Source organism: Daphnia magna, linkage group LG7 (assembly GCF_020631705.1).
Source record: "Daphnia magna isolate NIES linkage group LG7, ASM2063170v1.1, whole genome shotgun sequence".
NCBI lineage: Eukaryota > Metazoa > Arthropoda > Branchiopoda > Diplostraca > Daphniidae > Daphnia > Daphnia magna.
The window spans coordinates 12,759,883-12,786,479 of NC_059188.1; the positions used below are offsets into that span (position 1 = coordinate 12,759,883).

At 40.6% G+C, this 26,597-nt stretch overlaps 2 protein-coding genes across 4 annotated transcripts; one reads left to right on the plus strand and one right to left on the minus strand.

Moving 5' to 3' along the window:
* On the plus strand, positions 1 to 2,871 carry LOC116928148 (putative ammonium transporter 1). The gene is made up of 10 exons (XM_045177464.1): positions 1 to 536; positions 622 to 711; positions 817 to 1,044; positions 1,130 to 1,335; positions 1,398 to 1,640; positions 1,761 to 1,872; positions 1,983 to 2,101; positions 2,163 to 2,289; positions 2,377 to 2,460; positions 2,551 to 2,871. Exons 1-10 carry the CDS (start codon positions 416 to 418, stop codon positions 2,640 to 2,642), a joined length of 1,422 nt encoding a protein of 473 aa, XP_045033399.1. The 5' UTR covers positions 1 to 415; the 3' UTR covers positions 2,643 to 2,871.
* LOC116928142 (myb-like protein Q) lies at positions 2,861 to 24,742 on the minus strand. 3 transcript variants are annotated; one of them, XM_045177461.1, is made up of 7 exons: positions 24,536 to 24,742; positions 7,407 to 7,486; positions 6,566 to 7,076; positions 5,611 to 5,754; positions 5,371 to 5,532; positions 4,354 to 5,227; positions 2,861 to 4,277 (listed from the first exon to the last, which is right to left on the minus strand). In XM_045177461.1, the coding sequence occupies exons 2-7, from the start codon at positions 7,428 to 7,430 to the stop codon at positions 4,124 to 4,126; spliced, it is 1,869 nt and encodes a 622-aa protein (XP_045033396.1). In that variant the 5' UTR covers positions 7,431 to 7,486; positions 24,536 to 24,742; the 3' UTR covers positions 2,861 to 4,123. The 3 variants fall into 3 exon arrangements, with proteins under 3 accessions (XP_045033396.1, XP_045033398.1, XP_045033397.1); XM_045177463.1 differs by lacking the exon at positions 24,536 to 24,742 and adding an exon at positions 13,369 to 13,778; XM_045177462.1 differs by lacking the exon at positions 24,536 to 24,742 and adding an exon at positions 8,489 to 9,338.
* Positions 24,743 to 26,597: the final 1,855 nt, after the last annotated feature.

Below are 26,597 nucleotides of genomic sequence, written 5' to 3' on the forward strand. Positions count from 1 at the left end.
GAACAATTTGTTCGTGCCAATGCGACCGGCCAGCATTACTTGGCCATTGCTAAATATAAAAGACAGCAAAGAGACTTTCATGCACAGTTGGTTTTCGCAGTCACCCCACGTGAATAAATAACGAGCCACTTTCGTCCCAACTTGGATATCCGAGCTCGACATTACAAAGCGTTCTGGTCAAGAAATTCGTGTACGAAACAGAGCGACGCGAGTTCGGAGGCCGACTTTGCGTCGCTACGTTTAGAATCTCTTAGTCGCATGAATTCAGACGCCCAATTGCAGATGAAATCGATATTTATCTTGGCCCACGGCACGCAAGTTGCTCGTCTTTAAAAAGGCCCGTTTTCAGCCGCTCCGTCAGCAGTCATCCGGCAGGAACGGGAGGGAAGATAAAATCTTTGACGCACAGGTGACGATGAGCGTTTCCAGTCAAAGCGATCCTGTCCCTTCAGTTCATGTCCTCCACGAAGAATTGGAAAATTGCAAGAAAAACATGGACATCTTTTTTCTAATTGTCATGGGTAGCATCGTCTTCTGTGAGTTTTAAGTCGACCTTTATGCAAATATTATCGGCATTTTTTTTTCAAATCTGTACGCGTTTTTTTATTTTTTTAAATAAAGTTTTGCAGACGGGATTCGCGTTCTACGAGTCGGGATCGGTGAGGAGCAAGAACGTGACCAACGTTCTCTTTCTCAACTATGTGGACACGAGTTTGTAGAATTCCATCAATTACGAACCTCCTGAATTGCATTTAATTGATTATTATTATTATTACAAGTTAAATTCTAACGACTGCTGATGTCATTGATGGGCAGGTATCGGATCTTTATTTTACCTGTTGTGCGGCTACGCGCTGGCGTTCGGTGAAGGAAACGGCTTTTGCGGGACTCGATACTTCGCTTTGATGGACTTCCCAAACGACAAAATGGCCCACTGTTTTTTCCAGTACACTTTCTCTGCCACGGCCGTCGCGGTTGTTAAAAGCGCCCTGCACGAACGCTCTTCCATGACGGCTCACTTCACCTGCATCATCATGATTTCAGGTACCTGCGGAAAACAGCAAAAATGAATGAAATTACAATTCACACAAACATTTTCCTCAATTCGTGGGCGGTTGAATGTGAAAAGGCGTGACCTATCCAATCGTGAGTCACTGGGCCTGGAGTCCGTTCGGCTGGCTGTGTAACATGGGTTATCGGGATTTTGCGGGCAGCGGAGTCGTCCACGCCACAGGAGGATCGGCCGCATTAGCCGCCGCTTTAATGACCGGACCGAGAACAGGCCGTTTCGATACGAAAGGCCATTCAAATCACATCCAGCCGCATTCCATACCTGTAAATAAAATCATTCCCGCGTAAATAGTCGGCATTTTTATTCAATTATTTTTTAAAAACAGCAAGTGGCACTGGGCGCTTTCATTTTCCTATTTGGCGCTATCGCGTTCAATACCGGATCCAATTTGACTGTATCGAACGCCAAGGATGGCCGAGTCATTTCATTGGTTTGCCTCAATACGTTGATCTGCGTTGCCGCAGCAACGAGCGCATCGCTTTTATACCAGCGCTACTGTACCGCATCGGGCCGATCTCTTCGAAACTGGAACTTCATCAATATGTTGAACGGAAGTTTCACTGGAATGGCGAGTTTTCTGGCATTCCTTCACGCATATCTGGTTCCATGTTTAATTGAAAAAACAAAACAAAAAAAACTGAAACTCAAGGGCCATCAATTATTCTGAATGGACTAATTACATGCGTAGGTTGTTATCTGCGCCGGATGCGATCAATATCCACCTTGGGCCGCATTCGTCGTCGGTTGTCTTGGCTACTTTGCGTTTCTCCTAGTTCTAAAAGCGATGCATCGATTTCAAAGTGAGTTTTTTATACATTTGGGCGGGGGCTGCACAGCGTTTCAATATTAGTTCAATTTAACTTTGACACGTTTTTTTTTTTGTTGTATTTTATTTTATTTTTTTCCACAGTCGATGACGCGACCAACTGCGTACCTGTTCAGCTGGGCGGAGGCTATTTCGGCGTGATTGCGGCCTCTGTTTTCGGTCAAAATGGAATCATCCTGAATCCGTCAAAGTCCAGCGCTTACGTAAAACTACAACCAATTTTTAATAGAATTTGTGCATTCGCTTACGGAATCGATCAATAAGGGTTTATTGGTGAATACGTTTGGCGGGGCGATCATCATCATCTTTTCCTTCTCCTCCATCCTGCTGCTCTACGCCGTTCTGCGCTACTTTAATCTACACAGAGTGATAGGGCAAGAAGAGAAATTAGGTATACACATTTATTTATTTATTTTTTAAATGTAGGCGAGAATGAATGACCTGGATTTAAGAATCGAAATGATTGCCGTGCGATTAGGTTTGGATTTGGCCATCCATAACCAGGCCGCCTACCACACGGATGAGAACGAAATCAAGCGGATCGTTTCCATCGAACCTAAAAGTAAAACATTTACAGATTACACGTTGGCCAAATAATTTCAAGTTTTAAATCCCATTATGAAAAACTAAACTAATAAATTCATAAATAAAGGTCGCCGTAGTGCAGCCAAAGTTCTGCCGTCGGAAGGGGCCTGTTACAGACTCCGCAGGATGGCCTCCGAGCCTCAAATTCAGGTTTGGTAGACCGGAAGAGGCGATTTCAAAAACTGAAAGTAAAAAGGACCAACACATTTCTCACAATATAATCCATTACTTTCCGGGGGATTCACTGTTATAATATCAAATAAAATAGCTGTTTAGCTATTAATTAGTGATCAACTACAAGAACCGCAGTAGCATAACATTTGCATTGAAAAACAAACACATAATGTAAATAATAACGAAATTAGTGTGCGTTGATATAAACAACAAATCAGACGTGTCTTTTTGTATTTTTCTTTTTTCTTTTTTTACTTCAAATTGATCGAAATGATTATGGAAGAAAAAAAAGAGGACATCAAAGTGATTTCGTAACAAAGACTCTTGTGGTGATAACGCGATTCTCGTCGTAACCAAACGGCTGAGAAAAACACAAAAAAGCTCTCATACATAAACACCTTCTTATATATATATATATATATATAAATTCTTTTTAACAAAAGACCTGATGTAAGTTTCGATTCAAACATGTGATATCCATTATTTGTTGTCGGAAAAGAAAGTGACGTAAACGGTAGGAAGAAAACACACATAACTTTTTATGCATTGCGGTAGGACACACAAATTGTGTTTGCGTGGGAACGAAAAATGAAAAGAAAAAACTCTTCAAATCCTGCGGAAAGAAAAAAAATTGCGTGTTGGTCAAGTTTTAAACAAAAAATACGGAATTATGAAATGGATTGTGACTTTTTTGGGTTTTTTGTTTTAAAATAAACGAAAAATTCGTTTACGAGGACGAAGAATTTTGGTGTGACGGGAATGGCACAAAGAGCGTGTGAAAAATCAACCAAAAAGAGACAACAGTAACAAAAACAACGTCATGAATAGGGAATTCCCATTTTTAAAAAACAGACAACAAAAACAACACGAATATAATAAAAAAAGGTCAAACATTTTGGAGATTCTTCATATTCAAATGATTTAGTTCTTTGTTTTGACCCCCCCCCCAAAAAAAAAACGACTTCAAATGAATAACAAACGGTGCAGAAATTTAAAAAATTATGAGCCCTGAATTTTGGACCACGGTATGCAAATTTCAGGGCGACAACATCATCGTCACAACACGTCGATTGATTTTGTTGTTGTAGCTATACATGAATCGTGATTAAAAGAGGCAAACGTGATTCACAATTAAAATATATATATATATATATATATATATAGTTTACATTAAGATACGTACAATTGCCATGGAATAGTTCCATCCAACATTCAAAAATGTCTTATCAAAATGTTTCATTTGTTTTTAAATATGAATCAGTTCGAAATTTGTGCCCATTTGCATTGTCTCGTTTCACCCCCGATGCTGCAAAAAAACAAACAAAAAACACGAGGAATAAAACGTTCTTTTGTTTTGGCAATGTTTACACACAGAGGGTCCCTTGTTATGTATCTAATAAAACAACCATTTGCTGAGGTAATAATTACAAATTGCGTGCTAGCAGAGAGTCGACAGCCGTTCACGATCACGTCCTCACGCTGTGCCTCACATCGTCGCCCTCCATCGTTGGATGTTCGAAATTCGGATTGTCCGGCTTCCATAGGACAGCGTGCGGCCCGAATTTGTACACCAGGCGACGGCCCAGCACAGGCAGAAACACTTTACTCTTGTAATAGTACCTGTTGGATGTTGTTTTGTGTGTGAAGAGATTAAGAAATGAAGCCAATCAAATTGACGGATAAATTCAAAATTTACCTCATGGCCCTGCTGAGCTTTTCGTACGTCATTCGCGGGTTGTTTTTGATGGTGCCCCACAAATTGGCCAGCTTCTCGCTCTGGACGATGCGGAAGACTCCGTCGTTGACGTCCTCCCACCTGACCATGCTGGGACAGTATTTCGGATCGTGCAGCAAATCGCGGATGAATTCCCACAACTTGCCGTAGCCCCTGTCCTGTTTCCTGCGCCGGCTGCTGCTGCTGCTGCTGCTCGAACTCGAGCCGCTGCCGGCCTTGTTGGCCGACGTGCTCGGCCTGCCCACTCGCTTCAACAAGCCGGTCGTGTTGAGCGAACTGTTGGCCATCATTTGAGGTGAAATGCCGTCGCCGGCGGCCATCATCTCCTCCGGATCCGAGGACGGCGTACTGTTTGAATAATTCTCCGAGTAATGATCGGGCCCCATCATGTCCAGCGAGTAAGAATCGTAACTCTCGTGCTGCTGCTGGTGCTGCTGCTGGTGGTGATGGTGATGATGTTGCTGGAAATTCGTCAGCTGGATCGGATCGCTGCCGTAACCGCCAAGACTTTTACTGTTGGCAGAATGATGTTGATGTTGTTGTTGTTGTTGCTGATGATGGCTGTGATGGTGCAGATTGGCCGAAGCGTTCAGGTAAATATAAGACGACGATGAATCCATGGCGCTGTTGTTGTTGCTGTACTGGTGCTGGCCGCGCTCGTGCGCCGGCCCGCAATAACCGCCATTAGCCACCATCATTCTATTTTCCGGTGGCTGGCCGTTGGCGGCAGACGTGTAGTTATTCTGCTCCATCGACGGCGGAGGAGGCAACATCGACCAGCAATCGACATTGTTGGTTTGATGCACCTGATGGTGGTGATGCACCGCCGGCGTATCTAATCAAACGCACATTCATCATTCCACGAGTCGACCAATGATTAAATAGATGATGATTCAAGAAAGGATTAAATAAATGTAAATTCTAAATTTTTTTTTTTTCTTTTTTTTAAAACAGGAATCGTCAATGAGATGGACTTACTCTGTAGGCCCAAGAGATCAGTACTCGTATCAATGATGGCCGGGCTGTGCTGCTGCAGTTGAATTTGATGGACGAGCTGCCTAAAGGCCTCGTAAAATTTATGCCCGTGATTCGGATATTTCGATTGGAAATCGTCTTTGTTCATTTCCAGTAGATTGCTCCCTGAAATGGAAACACGCGTGTGAATAATCAATTCGAAATTGTAACAAATAAGCTTGAAAACAAATGAATAAAACTCACCTGTAAGGTGACCGAAACTGGCGAAATACTCGCACGGGATGCCCAGCTTATTGGCGACCGTAAAGAGCCAATCGATCGTGTCGCTCTCGTCCCAATCGGCTGGCAATTTCTTCTCCCAGGCTCCATTTGAAAAACTACTGGAAACTGTTTGATATTATTTTTAAAAAAACAAACAAAAAAAAACCCCAAAGATTCACCATCATTAGTCCCGCAATTAAAACGCACCACATTTCACGTAATGCTTTGTATAACGTTATCGCTCTTTACGTTTAAGAAATTCTTATATTAAAAAAAAGAGAGAAGCAAAGTCAATGAAGATGACCGTCTCGTGTATAATATTTTTTTTTTTGCGGCTCTCTTAATCGGAGATGGGAGGGAGAGCGGTTGTTCAGTGTGACCGTTCACGGTAGCAGTCTGCGGTCAATTACGATTATTATTACCCTACCCAAGATGGTGTATCACAATTTAATACTAGAACGAATTTTTTGTTGTTTTTTTTTTCTTTTTCTTTATACATTTTCTAGGAAAAAGAAAAAGAAAATGAAAAAAATTCTTGGGAGCTGCTAGTCGAACGAGGCCGGCAGATGGTGTCTGACGCAACAGCCCCACATATTAAGCCAGTCGCCACGCTGAGAATTCCCAATTATTACGTACTTATTACAGAACATGTTGTAAAATGCTATTATTTAAAAATAAATAAATGAAAAAATGAAAAAAAAAATGAAAAAAAAAAAATAAGATTGATTGATGTCGATCCGCCCTCAGCGGAAGTGTTGAGAAAAGAAAAATTTCAAACAGCAATGTCATCACTCATGAGTAGACCGAGTAATAATGATCAATTGGCTCAGAGCGCACCGGCACGAAAATAAATATTGAAATTTGACAACAATGTCGTCGTAAACATAAAAAAAAAAAAAAAAAAAAAAAGAATCGAAATGAAAAACAAAAAACTTACAGACTGGAATCGTCTTGTGGGAGGTGGTCGAATTATTATTCATGCTGTTGGTATTGTTGTTGTTGTTATTGTTGCTGGTCGGGTTAGTCTGGTCGCCAGCGCCACCTAGCGGCAACAAGTGAACCATAAAGTCGTTGGCTTGCTGCTGCTGCTGCTGTTGGACGTGGTGGGTGTGCAGGTGGTGGTGGTGCTGCTGCTGACCGACGACGGATGCATCCGGCGAGACATCCACCGCCAAATGATGTTGTTGTTGTTGTTGCGGCTGACCTTCGTGATGATTGCTGGCGCTATTGGCGAGCTGATGGCCGAGATGTGGTGCCATCGAATTGTTGTTGTTGTTACTGTTGTTGCTACTACTGTTGTTGTTGTGCACGACGCTCACCGTGTACGTGAACAGGTCATCGCACATGGGGAAATATTCGTCGCAATCCCAACCTGCTCCGGCGCCTCCGCCAATGACGACCGAAGACGAAGATTCCGTTGATTTGTTAATGCCGCAAATCAGTCCCCCCTTTTTGTTTATTTTAAATACATACAACAATTTTGATACATTTAATAAAATTGGAGTCGATGGCCACACCGTGTGCCATACGCAAAGAGAACGAGACGAAACCAAACATTTGTACAGGAAGACAATGGCCCAATTTCTCACGCGATATTTTGTTTTTAGACTAAAAAATGGGCGTTCATGTTAAGATTTTTTTTTTTAATTATTTTAAGAGAAAGCTCAGCCCTAGTTGCTCAATGCGGTTATATAAAAGCCGGTCTAATTATTGACGATACATTTTTGTTTTTGTTTTTTGTTTGATTGTTTGTAAAAAATTAAAAGTTAAAAACTGACCTCAAATGGACTGGCGGAAGGCATTTTGGTGGCCGGTAGAGACGCAACGTCGTTGGGGCCGATCCACCGGGCACGTCAAACTGTCGATTGTATAATAAAAAAGATGAAGATGAAACAAACAAATCTAAAGTGGGGCGGATATCACACGAAACCATTCACAACATTTAGACGTCAGAATATAATTGACGTCAAATGCAAATGACATTTTTGGAAGAAATAAAATGGAATTGCGCAATATGAGCATAATATTTACAGATTGTTTTGTTTTCCTCCTCTCTTTGCAATACAATCAATCTTTTCCCTACACCGGATAAACGATAAAAACAAGAAACCTTAAAAAAAAAAGAATTAAGGATAAGTTTGCCTTCCTTTAAACGCAATGCCGGATGACGAGTCCCGGGAGAAAAACCGTACACACACACACACACGGGCCGTTTATCGGCTGTATACAAAGCTCGTCTTATCTGGCACGCACTAACCCGCAATTCGAGACGTACGCATCTAAACAGGGACGACAACGACAGAACGATGGAACGGCAGCAAAGCCATAGGAACACAAGAGCGTGAAATTGTCGTGTCACGCGATCAATCCCTCGATTCAACAATTCAAATAACTCGCGTACAACTCACTTCGCGACGTCTAGAAAAAGAGCTCACCAAAAATCAGATGCCTTCAACAACAAAAAAACTAAAAATATATACAGGTCGTTTAGCGATGATAATAATAATCTCAAAATCTCAAAAATAAATTTTTATTTGATAGGACGGGAGGCTCTTCCAACAGACAATTGAGGTCGTATAAATTACATAACGTTGCCCTCCCCTCTGCATTTCGCTTTTCTTTTTTTAAATAAATAAATGCATCCAACGTCTATGGGAAGAAACGGGGAAAAAGCGCGGCACCGGAAGATCGAGTTTGATCTAGTTTTCACCTACCCTAAAAAATGGAGGGCCCCGAGATGCCAAAGAAAAGCCAAATGGCCACACAACTACGACGTTTGACTATTCGAAAATTGCACGTAATAACAATTTTTTTTTTTTTAAATTACATACAACATAATTGAAATGCTGGATTCGATTACCTTGTCAACGCCATGACGTCGACAACGCCCTTGCTTATCGGAAGTTATTCTCTTTGACGTTTGTCCGCACTTTTTGTTTTTGTTTTTTTTAAATCCGGTTTAGATTTCGTCGTCTATTTTCCCTTGACATCCGAATTTTTCTTTTTTTTTTAAATTGAAAAAAAAAAAGGGTTTCACTTCCGATTTCGTAGAGAATTCGCAGACACAACACTTTTCAGCGGCGTTGTCAGACGAGATCGAGATGCAGCAAATGTTTTCCAGATGAACAAGACAACCCAATCGGCAAATTTCTCCCCCCCCCCCTTTTCTTCAGAGTTTCTCGTTTTTTTTTTTTTTAATCAACTCATCAAAAAAATTTAAAAAAAAGACGAAACACTTTGACAAGTTCGTCTGCTTTTAACTGGCTCTCAAATGTTGCTCAAAAAGATAAATGCATTTGTTTCTCTTTTCTCTCTCCAAACGTTTCAACGTAGACGACACGCTGCGACCAAAGGGTCAAGTCAACTGACTTTTATTTGAATTCCCCTCCCCCTTTTTTTTCTTTTTTAATACAAAACACACACACACACACCAGACAGACAGACAGACGAAACAGGGAAATTGTTTTCAAACGAATAATTTCCCGCCACGCATTTTTTCTTTTTGTTGTTGTGTGTTTTGCTTTTGTTTTCACGCAGCGTATCAGACAGAGCGGCTGTTGGCAAGTGTGTGGCACAGCGGGGCAACAAGTGAATCGGAAGTAATACACGCATACACACAAGCAGACGTACGTACACACACACAAACACACGACAACCGCGTTCGGCAGCTGACCGAACCAAATCACTAATTCTCTCTGTTGCTATAATACAACAGCGCCCCACAACGGCCAAAGTTTGTAACCCGACACACGCTATGGCGTCCTTTTATTTCTCATACGGTGTGTGTGTGTGTGTGTGTGTGTGTGCGTATGAAAGATAGATGCTAGAGTTTATGTATACGCGCACACATAAGAATCCATATCTTCTTACATGTTTTTTTCATTTTACAATTCAGGATGTCTCATATCCCCTCATAAAAACAATGACGTCATTTCTCCCATAAATAATTGTGTTTAAAAATAAAAATAAAAAAAGAAAAGTCCCGCGTTGACGGCCTGGCAGGACACCTGCACAGTCAACAACAACAAAAAAAAACATATCCGGAGACGGGAAATTCCCGGTCTCCTTTTCCTTTTCCTACCCCCCCCCCCTTTTTTTCATCAATTTGATTATCAGTGAGCCACGTGCATTTAAAGACGTGGTGATGATATCAAAACGTTTTGGCACACACAAAAAATTGATGACTCTGACGGGATTCTTTTTTCTCATCACGATGGCAAACATCTCTGCGCTTCCATTATCCCGCCGACATGTAATCGAATTAATTCGATTAAAATGCAAATAGTCCCATAGGTGTCACTCGTTACCAAGCATTTGTAGGGGATCATTGACTGAGAGATGCTTCATTTGACTACGGCAGATCATCTTACGTAGCTCCCAACACACACACACACACACACGCACAGAGTTAGACCTTTGACACGCTTCCTATTGCAAGGATAACATCCCCTCCTTTTCACATAGATCGATACAGTAATTTCAAGTATTAAGCGTAAACACACATAGAAAAGTGAAGTTGACACATAAGCGCAAAGGTTTGCCGCTGAAGCGCCAGAATCGAAACAGAACATGCACGTGGCCGGATTTAGAGGTAAAACGGCTCCGTTCAATCCCGAATGGATGCTGTTGCGTGAAAAAAAGAAAAGATGCAAAGCCATCAAACCTCTTAATAATATGACCTCGGCCAGCCAAGCTATCGGCTTCGCATCCACAACACACAAAAAGAGAACGAAAATTTAATATCCCCAACGACTCTGGTTCACTTGCGCTCCTCAAAACAAAAACCCAAGGTCCCTGGCAAAGTATTCATCAAGTCAACGTCTAGGCCCTCACGCGGGATATATGAGCCTCCTTGTATATGCTTCGTTTTAACGCGTCAATCAACCACCACCCCCTTCCTCCTTGATCAGTTACATTTTTTCACAAAGTAAAAAGTAAATTGACGGCGATATTGATTGATGTAAGGCACTAACCAAAAAACAAAACAAAAAATAATTAAAGAGGGGGGCGTTTGGCGGTCGTGAAAATTGCCGATCAAGGTCGACAGGTTGATCCTCGCGGATGTTTAAAAAAACAAAACAAAACAACAACAAAATCTCGACGACAAAAACGAAACGATGGGGCAGCCGTTGGAAGTTAATACGAGGGGCGCGAGTATCCCACTATATTATTATAGCCTCTTAATCAACAGCGCGAGATGCGTCATTTTTCGATTTAACACGCGCGCAAAACACCCCCAACCACACACACGGCCCGTGTTTCAATCAATTTGTTTTCTCTCCCCCCCCCCATCTCTTAAAAATAAACGTAAAACCAAAAACAATTCAAAAGGCAAAGATTACGTTCGTCGGGGGTTCGTGTCAGTCTACAAATTCGACACGAAATTTCACGTCATTTCGTTGGTTTTCAAATTTGCAAGTGCAACAGATTGGCACGATGCGACGCCAACGGGCAAATCGAATCAGATCAAATCATTCATTGAAAATCCCATTTTAATTTGTTTGTTACATCAAATGAAACATTAAAACTGAGAATATTCAAATGCATGACTGTTGGGGGATGAAAACCTTCTTTTTGTTTGTCTGCAATCCCTCCGCCCCACCCGCCAATTGCCAATCACGAGAGTTGTCAACGTACAGAAAAAAGAAGAAACTCGTGGCGAATTCAGAATTTAAAAAAGGAAAAAAAGAAACGATGAGTACATCATTAGAAGCATCGCTCGGTTCTACAGATCTATATAAATAAACAAATTCGCGTTATGAAATAGAGCACACACACACAGAGAAACGAACGAACACTAACGGCACAACATGGGGGGGTGCATTTGTTGATCATCCAATCGGAATCCCATTGACGTTCAATCATGCAAATTGCCTTCCACTTGGCACACACACACACACACGCACACGCAAAGAGAAAAGGCTACAATTGTGTGCTTGGAGACATTTGGCAAACTAGGGACAAGCCTTTGCTAATCATTTGTTTGTAGTTTGGCTTTTGATTTTTCCCCGTTGGCTAACGAGAAAATGTCGCAGGGAGGAGACAGAAAATGCCGCCGTGTCACACACACACACACAAAAAACAAACACACACACACACACACACACACTCAACGTTCCTCTTTGTACACCACATTTTAACAAGCAAATCTTAAATGATGCAACTCGATTGCCCTCTTTTTTTCTTTCTCGAACCCAACTCGTAAAAAAACAAAAACAAAAAAATGCTCGGCGGGATTGTGGTGGGTCTCGAGGCAAAGGCTTCATTTGAATAATTGGCCCAGGTAGACACACACACGCATTCCTATCGCGTGTTTTAACAGTCCCATCGGCCATTACAGATTGCCAATCAGTGCAGACTCTCTTTTTCTTTTTCTTCTTCTTCTTCTTTAGAGTGGAGAGGGGGGGGGGATCAAGTTACAGAGAAACGACAAGGAGAACAATGTTGACGTCATCGATTCATAGATAGGCGTGTGTTTCGTTTAAATTGTTTCTCCGGCACCGAACAAAATAAGACGATAGGGATGACCCCAATTGGTGTGTGTGTGTGTGTGTGTGTGTGTGTGCGTTTCTGTTTTCGCATCGAGACCGAATCAACGGCCTAATTTCATTCCCATTTAATTAGGAATTATTTTGCTCGTGTTTGAAAAAAAAAGAAAAATGCGAATTTTCACGATTGAAAAAGAAAAAGAAAAACAAAAGAACAACGTGTTGCACGTCAGTCAGGTGACTGCGACATTGTTAAGCTCATAACGTTTCAATCAAACGCAGAATGTGAAGAGAAAAAATCCTTTTGAATGGCCGTGTTTTCGGGTGCGAAAAGAGCCTGACAACATCGGCCGAGATCCGTCGTTGCATCCACTAAAAAAATAGACACACACACACACAATTATAACACGCACACGCAGCGCCGTTGAAAAGCACGGCCACTTGCGAGAACGTTAACGTGCCGTCGAATTGCATCAGCTAGTTGAATATTGAAAAAAAATAAAAAAATCCAAAAATCATGTGATGAGACCGTGCAGTTTACCCATAGGCCCCGCAAAAGCTAATAATAACCTATACATAATTGTTTTTTAAACTCGTGTTACACACACCTGCGATTAAGTTTTTTTTTTTTTTTAACCCGTAACGTCAAAACAAGAGCCTAATTTTCGTCACGCGGGGATTTTTGTTTGTTTGCCCGGTCGGTTGCGGACGATACGTCAGTTCATCGAGTCATTTTCTCGCGCATTAATTCAATAATAATTTTGTTTGTTTTTTTTTTTGTTTTTTTGAATTAATTTTTTTTTTTTTTTATTAGGAGAGTCGAGCGGTCTGTTCCCAGCCGTATCAAACAATTATCCCGCAAAAATAGTTAACAGAGGTAACAAACTCTTTTTTTTTTTCTTTCTATTTCTTCTTTGCTAACATAACAAGTCCCCCCCCCCCAAATTTTTTTTTTTGGCTTTTACGACGATGATTACACACGCATGTATATAACACCGTGGGCGCTGGACCTCTGTCGGGCCAGCCATATGGTTCCGATACTCATTTCCCATAAAATTATTAATTTTTTTTTCTTTTCTTTTCTATTTCGCTTCTTTTAAAAATATGGAAGAAATTATTTTGTCTGGCCAACGAGAGAAACAAATACCTTCCCACCTCTTAATGGAAAAAAAAAAAGTGACGCTTAGGACATTCAACTTTTTAAATTGAACCTCGAAAAAATAAAAAACAAATAAATAATTCGAAAACTTACGCGTATCAAACGACGTGCTGTCTGACGAAAAATGGCTGGAACAAACAAACTGTCGGATCGTATTCACTCGCGTCTTGCTGTGTTTTCAAATGATTTCATCAATGTCGTTTTGTTTTTGTTTTGATTTCAAAAAATGTCGCACTGAATCGAAACTGATCTCGTTCCACCAACCACTTTGCGATAGATTTGCATAGGCCAAAAAAATGAGAAACAAAAACAAAAATAAAAACAGCGGCGCGGCAATTTCGAAACAAACTAAATGCAGCGAGTCTTTTGACGCAGGCAAATCAACGGACGAGGGTAGGGAAAAAATGAAAATCAAACTGAAATTGAAAAACCGAAAAAAAAGGAGAGAAGAGTCGAAAAATTTAAGAGACCAGTCGTCGTAGCAGTTCCAAAGTCGACTGTCTCCACCATGATCAAGGTGAAGAAACCTCATAGCCACCATAGTATATGCCCTCCCTCCCACCACTATCCCCCAAAAAAAAAAAAAAAAAAAAAATGAAACACTATAGAATAGAAGAAAAGCCCCCCCCCACTCCTCCCCTGGATCGGTTCTACCTGAGTTAGCACGACCGACACACCGGTCCCGATGGGAGGAGCTAAAACCTATATGGATATCTCACGTAACTCTCTCTCGGTCTGTATAGACATCGTTTGTCTGATAGAAACCAACCCCACCCCACCCCCTCCCGAATAAAACACAACAACAACAACAAAAAAGACAACGGTCGTGATACACATCAAGTCTTTAAAAAAAAGGAAAAAAAAAGAAGTGGGAGGCACAGTCCGTTTCATTGATGGGCTGCGTCCACCATACATTTTACGCGTATTTTAAAAGATCGCCATTGAAGTTCCCGAGTGTTGTTTTAATTGACGCGCATGGCGGAGAATGTAATCCTACTCTTCTTGTTGTCGAATGAAAAGAAAAACGGAATGAATGCCAGTTGCCACCCCCTTCCGGCTCATTAACCGAAAAAAACAAAAACAAACAATTTATTCGTTTGTTTATAGGCCATTCTTTAAGAGAAACGCATTGATTAGCAATCATCCCTTGATGCTACACATTTTTCAAAAATAAAAAAAAATAAAATAAAGAAATAGAACGACAACCAAATGCAATGCCTTTATCTGAAAATCGTTTTGATTTGAAAATATTCACAACGCGGATGTCCATTCGACGCTGACCAATCAAAATCGCTGCTCAACTTGTCTCAAAAAATATTCAAATTTGCTATCAAGCCAAATGACGGGACATCAGTTCAACCACAACAAAACAATTCGTCCTCAAACCCAAGTGAACGCCCATGTCTAACCCCCCCCCCCCTTCCCACTTGTTTCCTAACTCCTTTTTTTAGTGTCCGTTTCAAAAGGGGGTTGTTGTGTACGGAAGCGACACCAAAGGCCAAACGGGACCGGCTGCCGGTATCACCGGCCGACACATTGTGCGTCTTCGTGAAACATTCCTTTTTCTTAAGCGTGCACGCACGCACGCACGCACGCGCCCGTGATTTGTTATTGGATGCGTGCATCAAAAGCAAAGGGAAAAACAAAAACGGTTCGCCCATTGAACTTTGAAATTTTCAATTCAATTTTCTTGAGACAAAAATAATTTTTAAAACAAACCGATATTATGAATAATAATTAAAAATGAGACTAATAAGAATGAAAAAGTTGGTGGCGTTAACGAGCAGGCCACACGTGTTGGGTGTTGGACGCTGGCCAAAGAAGCAAATAATCGGCCGCAAGTGATTACACACGCACGGGGGGGGGGGCTTTATAAACACACAATGTGTGTGTGTGTGTGTGTGTGTGTGTGGAGACTAAAGACAAAGTCAGTTGGATATCAAAATCAATTTAAAAGAAAAAACAAAAAATCGTGGTATTATCAGAGCATCTTCATCAGACATTCTCTTCTGATCAGCGTGTCATTTGATTGATTGATTTAATTTAATTTTTGTTTTGTTTTAAAGAAAATAATAAAAAAAAGACGATGAGAAATCAAAGGATTAGTTGCTGGACCCTTTAAGACGGCGACGCTCCCATTGAACGAGACCGTTCGATTAAACACGTTTTTCCCGAATTCTAAAATTTAAATGTCCATTTTGACAACGTTTTCGTTAAAGGGGAGCACATTCTTCAGATTCGTGTTGGAAATGCCGATAGTTAAATCGATGACCGGCATTTGATTTTTCATTTTGTTGTTGTTGTTGAAAACGTGCGATCTTCAATATTTTGTCGTCGCCATAACAATAATTAATAAATCGTTACGATTCCGCTTTATTGGGGAAACGAAATCAGAAGAATTCATTAAAAAATAATAATTTCGCGGTAACCTGCACTATTTATCGCCTCCCCCCCTTTTTTTTTTTTATTTCAGTAGTTTGGTTTACACAGTTTTGGAAGCCGTTCGCCAACTGGTGCTGGGCATTTTAAGGCGCAAAGAAAAAAATTAATTTTTTTTTTTTTTTTAATATTACGACTAGAAAATTCCAATATCAAATACTAAAATAAAAGGGTCTAGAGATTATTATTGGCAGTTTTGTCGCATTCTAAAGGAGGAAAAAAAAATTAAAGCAAAGAGAGAAAAAAAAAAAATAGTGGACGAACTATATAGTAACAAAATAATACAACCGGTGCGGTCTCATTGCCGTCTGTCGTTCGGTTTGTTTTGGAAACCCCCCCATTTTTTTCGGCTGCAAAGCCACGCTGCGAAATTGGAATAAGTCGTTAAAACAAATCAGAAAAGCCACAAAATAATAACCGAAAAAGAAGAAGAAGAAGATGGTAAATAACGGCGGCTGTGAGAAATGTGCACGACATTTTCCAGGAATCGTAACGCGGGACTCTCTCGGGAATCTTCTCGCAAAGAAAAATAAAAATCTAAACTAGATCAATAACCATTTTTTTTTTTTTTTCGTTTTTTGTTTTTCTTTCTTCTTCGTCAATTAGAAACGACGACCAGGCACACACACGCGAAAAACGAGCACCTAAAAAAAGACCATTGAACGCCACACTTGTTCGACCACCAAGGCGACAAGAACAGCGTTTTTAATTGCTTTATCCTTAACAACGACACTGCAAAGTTGACCAGATATCCTTTCGAGTAAAGCACAGGAGCACCGGGACCCACCCACAAAGAATTTTCATTTTTTTTTTTTCAAACACGAAGGATCTTTTGCCATTCACATTTGAGCTTCGTCCTCTCTTCGTGAATGACGTTTCACGTTCGAATCACATCGGCCGCCCACATACTGGGATTCAAAATTTCCCGCCATTCAAAATCTTCAAACAAATCAAGGCGAATTCGATCGCAAAACACAACTCATTGATCTCCAGTTATAACTAAGCCATCGGGGAACACGTCGCAGGTCGTCGACATTTTATTTTAATTTTATTATTTTTTAAATTCACGCCCCCCCCCCATTTCAAAACATTTAAAATAAATTTCAACAAAATGTCGAAACGAACGCGGGGCACTTGGCTGGCAACGTGAAAGTGAAGCGTCGTCAACGGCGAGAAATTACGACGCCATGATTCAATTACTCACGGCCAGGTGAGCACTTGAACGTGGCGCGCTCGCTAATCAAAAGAGAGCGCACCACAACAGGCCGACCTTGTTCAAATTTCTTTCCCTTTTCTTGCCCATTTTTGGCCATTTGTTAAGATGCGTTCAACAACAACAACAACAAAAGACGGACGCATCTTCTTTTTCCGACCCCTTTGTAAATAGACGCACCATAAACTTCAACTTTTAAGACGCAATTCAATGGCGTACGAAAAGAAGAAGAAAAAAGTGGAAACACAAGTTTACGATCGTTTGAAAAAAAGAGAAAAATCTGCCGAGTACGAAAACCGTAGCAGCCGGAAATGTTAAGCGGCGGCCCATTCAACATAGAAAACATTAACCATTTAATTCAATTATTTTAATTTGAAGAAGAAAAAAATAAAGAGGACGTGATTTGAAAAAATAAAAAATCATCTGGAAAACAAGATTTTCTTTCTTTCACGGTTTGAAAGAAATAAATGAAGAAAAAAGAGAGAAGAGATTTCAACAAACTATAACGGATGACTGATCACTTCCGGATGCTGCGCGTTTCGCTCAGCCCTGCGCCTAACAAATCACACGAAAAGGTGGCCCTTTTATTTTTTTTACCTGTCCAGTTTGAAAACAAAAAGAGAAAAGATTTGTGTTTTTCTTTCTAAACTGCGTCGTATCATATCGAATCAATATGCCACACGACAGTCGGCCGTGTCTATTTTTCTTTCTTGTTTCGATTGAAATTTTCATTTCCCAAGAGAACTTCGACTCCGGCCAAAGGAAAGGAAAAATATTTAAAAATAAAAAGAGATAATGAGCTTCCGAGTCACCGGACCATTAACATGTATGCAAATTATACGAGTGGAAGAGAGAGAGAGAGAGGTCAACCAGCCCCAACCACACTACAAACCCCACGTTTTGATGCAAATCAAAATGCTCATTAGTTACGCTCTCTCCATCCATCCACCCTCCCCACCCCACCCCCTGCGACGTTGACATTTCTCAATTGAAAATCGGATCTCGGTGGAAACACGACGTGAATACAAAAAGAGAATAAGGTCACTCTAATAACCGTAACGTTTCCCCACTGCCTACCCGAATAAATAATGAAAACAAATAATAAAAAAAAAAGGGGAATAATAATTTGCCTAAATATTCATAACATTAAGGTAAGATTTCAAAAAAAAAAAAATTAATAATAAAATAATAATAACCAAAAAGACGGGGAATAATCAACGAATGATTGGTAGAAGCCGAAAAACAGCCTCTTTCGTCAGGTGTGTACAACAGTAGGGGGGGAGAGGTGGGGTGGGAAATCGAACCAGCCCCAAATATCGAAAAGGGATCCATCTTTTCGCGGCCGCAGCCGATGCTAATTGGAGTCCTCCTCCTCGATCCGATTGCGTGAAAAGAGTAGCTCTCTGCTCGGGGTCTTAACGTCCATCAAGACGAGACGATTTATAGATTACACACACACACACACACGTTGAGAGCTTGGGGTTTTTAGACAGAGGGGGGGGGGTTGGTGGCTGAGTTAAAGACGACCACCGACTTTAGTACGCACACAAGACAAGCACAAATGGTGGGATCCTGCAGAGAGGGATGCAAATGAGTCGTGCGTGCACGGTGGTGTGTGCGCGCCAGTCGACAAGTGTGGGAAAGTCACTACCTGTCCGGACATGTTTGCTGTGCTTTCGTTTTTCTTTTCATGTCTAGGGGCGCCTCTAGTTCTACGCATCTTTTCGCCTTTCTTTCTCTACATGATCTCAGCAGCTAGAAAGAAAACAAAACAAAAACAAAAGGGAATTGTGCGAGATGGGCGCCATGGAACGGGTCAGGTAGCGAACGAGGACTGAACACGCACACGCCAAAGCTTTTTTTCCTTTTTTGTTGTGGTGACGACGAGAAAGAGATTGGACCGGATGTTCGCTCCTCTCAATTCGTTGAGTGGATTGGCTCCACTTGATTGACGCAACACATCCACCCCCCCCCACCTATCCCACAACCAAAAAAGAAAATCTCAGTGTCTCTTAATAATTTAATCATTTTCAACAGCGATGCATTTTCGTCGGAATTTCCTCGTTTGAATTTAAAAACAAAAAGCGCGGGAATGTTTGAAAATTGATCTTTTCTTAAATTTTTCTTTTAAGGGGGGGGGCCTCTTTAGTTCGCGTGATGGTGTCAACATGACGATACGATACCCCCCCCCCCCTCCATCTTGCGTCCCAAAGTTGGGGGCTCTTTCAGGACGATGTCCTTCTGTGCACGCAGTGGGTGGGTTGTTGAGACGATGGGCTACCACCGATAAAAAGAGTCTCATTTTCAGAGAACATTTCATTTGAAAGCTTCAAAAAATAAACAAACGAAGAGCTTCTGTTTTGTTTTTCAAGTCTCCACTAATAATAAAAAGAGAAGTTGCCCAATCTTCCAACAACAATCGATAGGATAACAATCGCGAGAAGATGTTGACAGGTCTTCCATCCTTTTTTCTTTCTTCTTCTCCTTCCAAACCCCCCCGTCATCTTATTATTCAATATTTGTCTCTACTTCTTGTTCTTGTTGTTGCTGTCTGACCTCCTGGTCGATAATAACAACAAGAAGAGAAGAAAGAAAAATGAAAGGGATGACCCCAAGTCTAATGGACCATATATCTAGGCTTTTTAAGTTGTTTCTCTCCTCTCGGTGGGACGATGATGATGATGGGGGCCTCTCTTCCGCAACATGATAAGACATTACGCCTCAAGAACAACAGAAAGAGCTCCGAAAAGAGAAGAAGAAGAAGATCCGGGGCGCGAGGATTTCATTTTGGAAGATGCCGCTCATTAAAAAAAATAATAATAATATTCGTTCGGGAGAGGAGGGGGGGGGGGATATATATTTATATATGGGGAGAGTTGCATACTATTTTTCAACTCATTAAATTGTGTGTTGTCTGCTGCTGCTGCGTTTATTTCACTCTCTTTTCGTGTCGCCCTCGACAAAGATCGTCCAGAAAGAGAAAGAAAGATGGCTGCCGTGTTTGGATTATCGTGATGGGGAGCTTCGTTAATATGCTAACTATACGTTGTTGTTGTTGTGGAGGGGGGGATAGCGTCGGGTTTCGGCAACCGTAAATCACTAGCCTACCAAATGAGGCAAACAAAAAAGAAAAAGAAAAAAAGAATGTTTCAACTTTGTTTGCCGCCATATCTGGGGCTAGTAGTAAGCGACGTCATCATCATTTCGTGTTTGCCTTGCTGCTTTTTCCAAACCCCAAAACGTACGGTTACATCAAACAAGCAACTAAACCGCAACAACTATACGCAACAAGCCATTAAAACAGGAAACAAAACTCTTCAAAGCCTTTTTAAAAAAAAAATATTTTCTTTAATTTCCTGCGCTGCCTGTTTTTGTTTTAATATCATCAAGACACACACACACACACACACACACACACACAAAAAGGACGAGCTACTCAGTTTCCCCAGCAAAACTGCTTTGATTTACACACACCGTCATCAGATCATAAGCTGGCCCACCATTTTACGACTGCCATCCGCTATTTACAAGCACCACCGAAAAACACAAGTCCAAAAGGAATGTTGAAATAAATGGCAATTATTAATAATTTCTTGTTTGTTTTTTTTCAACTGGCGACAGAAGAGTGTGTGTTCACAACAGGGAAAGGAAACAATGAAGCGGATGAGTCGGCTCTGCTATTAAATACCGACATTATAATGTGGCGAAATTCCATCAGCGTGTGTACACACACACACACATAGAGAGAGAGAGATAATCAGGTGATGAATAAGATAAACACACAAGAAAAAAAAGGAGCACACAAGAGCCGAATGGTTTTCAACAAAAAAAGAAATCAACAGGTAGGTCAACTATGTGGCACTGGCCGACTCGGCGGGTAAGTTTGAACCGGTTGCGACCCGCCGTTAAACCGAGATTAAACGGGCCTACTAAACATCAGGTAAAATATCAGAACATTTTAACATCACGACGACAACAACAACGAAGGAGAGAGAGAGAGAGAGAATTCGTGTCGACATTCAACGGATGCAAAATATGTGGAAAAGAAAACATTCCGATCGCTACGTGTGTGTGGATATCCGGCGCGCGAGCCCCAACTACAAAAGGCATTTTCTTCGACATCATTTAAACTAATGAGACTCTCTCTCTCTCTCTCTACGTGTGTGTTTCTCCGAGATTTGAATAATAATGAGGCACAAGACAAAACACAAAACTTGCCTCTCAAAACCAATACATATTGAGAAAAAAAAAAAGAAAACAAAACAAAAATCAACCTGCCCAACTGGGATTTAGTAATCAGCAAAGGTTAAATGGCTAACGCGTGTGTCTTTTTACGTATCGATTACGGAATTCAGCTATTCATTTCCAACGGCCATCGGGGCGCTCACAGACGCAGGTTAATGAGTACGTGATCCGAGTTGACAATCGAAACCCTCCAAAAAAGAAATGATGGACACATCAAAAAGAAACCAACAACAACAAAATGATTGCATTCAAATTAAAGTTTTGTCCAGTCACAAAACAAAACAAAAAGCCGCAGACGTGAAAAGCAATAAAATTCCAAAGTTCAAGAACGAAGCGAAATAAAAACAAATGCAGGTAGTTGGCATGGATTGCGCATAGAGTTCATGGTTGACTCGTTGGCCTGATTGCCTTTATACTCTATTTTATTCTTTCGCGCACCTGGATCCCTTTTTATCGTTGCAGCTGATACAGGTGACACGAGTTCAACTATTTCATTTCATTCATTTTAAACAATTCATTGTACAGGCAACAGCGGAGGGGGGGAGAAACAACACATGACATACTGTGCGTCATGAATCAAAGAAACAACCCCCTTGAAAAGTGGATAACGTCGGGGGTACAACTGCATCAAATTGCCAAATCGATGAATGACAAAACGTCATTAACAGACGAAAAGAAAAAACGTCAACGACGTCGAACACACAAATCAAACAAAACTTTCTCGCTGCTTCGTTCAAATATGACGCCACAACGCAATCCATAATTAAAAAAGATTAAAAACATTTCGAAATCATTAACCCAGAAAAGAAAAGAAAAAAAAAGACTAATCTTTTTTTTTTTTTTCCTTTTTTAATTCAAAAACAAATAAAAGGTGATTAACCGTAGAGATTTCGTCAAGACTCGAAGCTCGTTAGTCAAATAGCCTTTGGTTAGAAAACAAAAAGATAACGACGCAGTTGAATGTGTTGCGCCATTTTTTTTGGAAACTACTACGGTAGAGCACACACACACACACACCTGACCCGTAGGTGCAAGTCCAAACCAACGGAGGTGGATGGACGCCAAAATTGGTGAAACAAATTAAGGAAAACAAAAGAAAAATAACGAATTTTCTGTTTTGATTATATTTCACGGCCTCATTTATTTTTTTAAGGATGTGGATGATCCGTCATCACCTTGGACGCTGATTGAAGAGAGACGACAAGAACGGAAGAGAAAAATTAGCATGTTCAGTCTGGCGATTCCGCGCATTTCAAAGACAACGACACGGGGAATTCGTCACCTGTTGTTTTATGGCGTTGGTTGTCACCTCGTGTCTTAATGTCGGTTGCACAACAACTCGACAGAACAAAAAAAAAGGTGTGCACATGTCTATTTTTTACTACACAGCCTATTGTGTGTAAACTCGTGTTACGATTATATAACGGGAAGCCCACAGGGAGGGTGTGTGTGTGTGTGTATGTAGAAGAAGGGCTCGGCAAAAAGGCAATGAGAGCCACAACGATTGCGGTCAACAAAACTGTCCAGCGTTCCTCTTTTTCAGGGGAGTTCCGTCACGCTCGACTTGCCTATCCCCGGTGTAGATTACAGAAGAAAGAAGTTCGGAAACCTCCTTTTACTCACTACCTTGTAGTCTAACACATAAACCAACCAGCTAGAAAGTTCGCTTTTTTCAGTGGACTTGTTATGACCATCCATTTGAATCGAAAAGAGGTTTGCGCGAGTCGCTAAAAGATAATCCACTGGCTATCATGGGCAGCGATCGGAATCACTTGTTTCATTAAGCGATGCTTGTCGTTTACTTCGGAAGAGGAAGCACGCAATTGCTGGACGCCATAGAGCGTCGCCACACGACCAACTCAACAACTCAATTATAACGACGATGAAAAACGTCAATTAAAGTTAGAAAAATTCTGATCTTTTGTTTAGCGGGAAACGATTTAAAACAAAATTGAAAATTAATTAAGACTTGAAAAGAGTTAAAGTAAAAAATAAATAAATAAATAAATATAGTCGGAAGAAAGCAAAAATAATTGTGTTTCAACATGCCTATTTTAAGCACAGGTGTATGGACGCGCTATTTGGACCCAGACGGAATGCGCGTACAGTTGGAATGAGACAATAAAAAAATAAAAAAGACGGTCCGCTTGCCGTACTGGGCAATAAAATGAAACCAGTGGGGATCTTAATGAACAGACGTGCCCGTTAAAAAATTAACAAAAAAAGAAAACCAACAAGTTAAAAAAAAAAAAACTACGAATTTCTTTGGCTGTTGAATTCAAAATTGGCAACAACAAAAACAAAAAAAAAAAACAGAAAAAAAAAGTGGCAATGACTTTTAAAACGATAAGAACGATCCCACTGAATTTAGAGAAAAAATTCTGAAATTCCTTGCGGAACGACAACAAAGAATTTAAAAAAAATTCGAATTAGTTTTTCTTTTAAAAAAATCGATTTTTATGACTTTGAGCCTCTTTTCTTTTTTCTGTCAGCGGATGGTTAGTAAAGTGGCGGTGTAGTTTTTGCTCCAGTGGTGGTGATGATGACTGCGGTAAACCCCTCATGCCCTCGCCACCCAAAACACAAAAAGAAAAGAAAACTGGAATACTTTAAAGGTATGCCATGACTGACCATCAAGTCCCCCCTACATCATCATAAAGAAGAAAAACAACCAGGCCCTTACACGTCAATAGCCTTCCCCCCCTTCAATGTTAGATTCGTCTCTCGAGGTCCTTTTTAGATTACGTTATCCATTAAGGGCTATAGGCGAACCGGAAGATATCTTTATACAACAACAACAACAACAACAACCTGGGAGCTAAAGTTGGAGATAGGCCTATTTTATCGTTACGCTCGTTTGGGTGTAAATGACGATGTGATCGAAGAATTCTCACGCCCTCCCCCCCACAAAAAAAATTGGAAAGAGCCGGAACACTAGGCCAGAAAGAGAGTTTTGGCTCTAGTGATGAAATCTGTACACAACAAGAAAATTTCAAGTTACACTTATCAAAACAAATGCCAACTCTAGAAAAAGAAAATTTATGTACGTAGACTTGCTCTACTGACTGAATTGAACTTGACTGAATAAAGAAGAGCTGGAAATCAAAATGAACCCCTACCATATCCGGCCTACATTTCCTAGTGGATTACGAAAGAGTTCGATGACGTTCACTTCATCGAGGACGAACTCAGCACACAAACACACAAAACAAACAGCTATTTGATTGGATTGGAGATAGTGATGGGTAATAATCAGTGCTTAGTTCAAGCATGCATGCCTTTTGCTAGGCTTGATAATGACTGTTTGGACTCTGCGTAAACAAGGAAAAAAGGAGGCAAGTTAGAATGGAATTTGGCACTTACTACTGGTTGCGGGGAAGTATGCAGTATCATTACTTGGTGGAAGGGCACGTCCACAACACGTGCCTTCGACATCCAGGAGCAGCCTACACATGTCGTCGATAATAATTAACGACCGTAATAGGTTGACATCGAGATGGTCAAACATTCTTTTTGAATTCTTCACCCATAAATGATTAAATCAAAACATTTTCGTAAAGAATCTCGATGTCTACTGATATAAATGGCTAAATTTTACCTGCGAAGAAATAATGGCGCCCGAGACTGAAAGTCAGGTCGTACAAGATCAGGCATTTCATCGTCTGCTAGAGTAGTTTTCTTTTGTTTTGTTTTTTTGTTTTTCGTAATAATTCATCATAAAAATAAAAAGGAATGATGTAAATCATCTTCACACCATAATTACTAGAATATAATATTTTCCCAACAAAAATTTAAGCATTCACAAACGTGCCGAAAAGAATTCCACACACACACAAAAAACATAACAGAAAAAAAAACGATCATTAAAACAAAAACACAACGACTGTTAAATGTTAATACTCTCATTTTCTATTGAGAATTTATCCATACATTTTTCTACTGATGAGAAAAAGGTTATTATCATTATTACTTTTAGTCTTAATAATACAAGGACCGGCAACATGGCAGAGATTATTCAGGGACAATGAACTTGCTACATGGCGTGTCCATAATGACTTGATTAGGTTTCGCATGGTTGTTGTTCTGTTGTCTACCACACACACAAATACGGCAACTCGCGTAACGATAGATAAAAGGAAATGCTGTGAACCGGTGACGACAACCTGATACGTACGCAGGCCCATTGCTGAATTTTTGCTGCACGCGGGAGTATCACTATTAGACCATCTGGTGTGTGATGATGTTTCTTTATTTCTCTCGTTCGTCCGGTTTGTTATATTGTTATTACGACGACGAACCATGGTGACCGTTCAGTTCAATTAAAACTCCATATACTTCTGTCTTGTTTGAGTGTCTGTGTGTGAGTGCAATAACGATCGAGTATCTACTGTTATGGTCTCTTGGTACGAAACCTTTTTGCCCGGACGTGTATATCAGGCCAGCTGTTGTTATGTATTTATGTCTTGCACCCAAACGAACGAATTCTCCCAAAAGTTTTGTTCACTTGGAACTATATATGAAAAACAATAAGAAAAAATACCAACAGCAAAAATGAAGAAACAAACAGGATCTAAAGCAGCAATTTACGTGGTGAAACAATTGTTCTATATATACACATAAAAAGCCATTTTGAATTTCTTTTCATTTGATTGCGCGGTCGACGATCTTTTCATTCTACCGTTTTTTTATTGCCATTATATGAGGCATCTTCGTTCTTGTTCCTATCCATGTACGGTACCACGGGTGTATAGTCGATCGGCTTTTTTAATTATCGACTCGCTCATTGTGTGTGTTGGGAAGAAGAGCAAACGCAAAGTTAAATGAACAACCAATCGCGTTATACCTGGACGGTTAGATATGTCACCTTGCCCTGACAACCACCACATTGCCAAGCGTATTAAAACGCCCTATCTGCGAGTGTATTCGTATATATACAGACTAATAACGATATCGGTACGGTAGAGCTATTATTAATTAACACTATCGTGTATTTTCCCATTTGTTTTGTGTGTGTGTTCCATTTGTTCTATAATAAACGCATCTCCTTTTTGGGGGGGTTTTCTTTAGTTAATTTACATTTTCGTACAAAGTGGGTGTGTGCGATGTGTGGCTCTTCCTCCTCCCACTTGTCACACACTGTGTAGTTGACTGTGTACAAAACTTTTTTTCACTAACCCCGCTGGGTATCGTTTGACACCTGTTACCAATAATAGGTAAATGTCGGTACCCATACGACGTAAAGTGCGTGAGAGCTTGGGTTTACTTTTTTTAATGACAAAGCGGAAAGTAATAACCTCTCGTTCTTGGGCTGAAAAACACACCGAACCGTTTGCTAACGCATTTCCAAAATCCATTATGTTTTTTTTGTTTTGTTTTTTTTTCGTTTCCTAAGGTAAACACCTGGGATGTTGTTCCCGAAATTTTG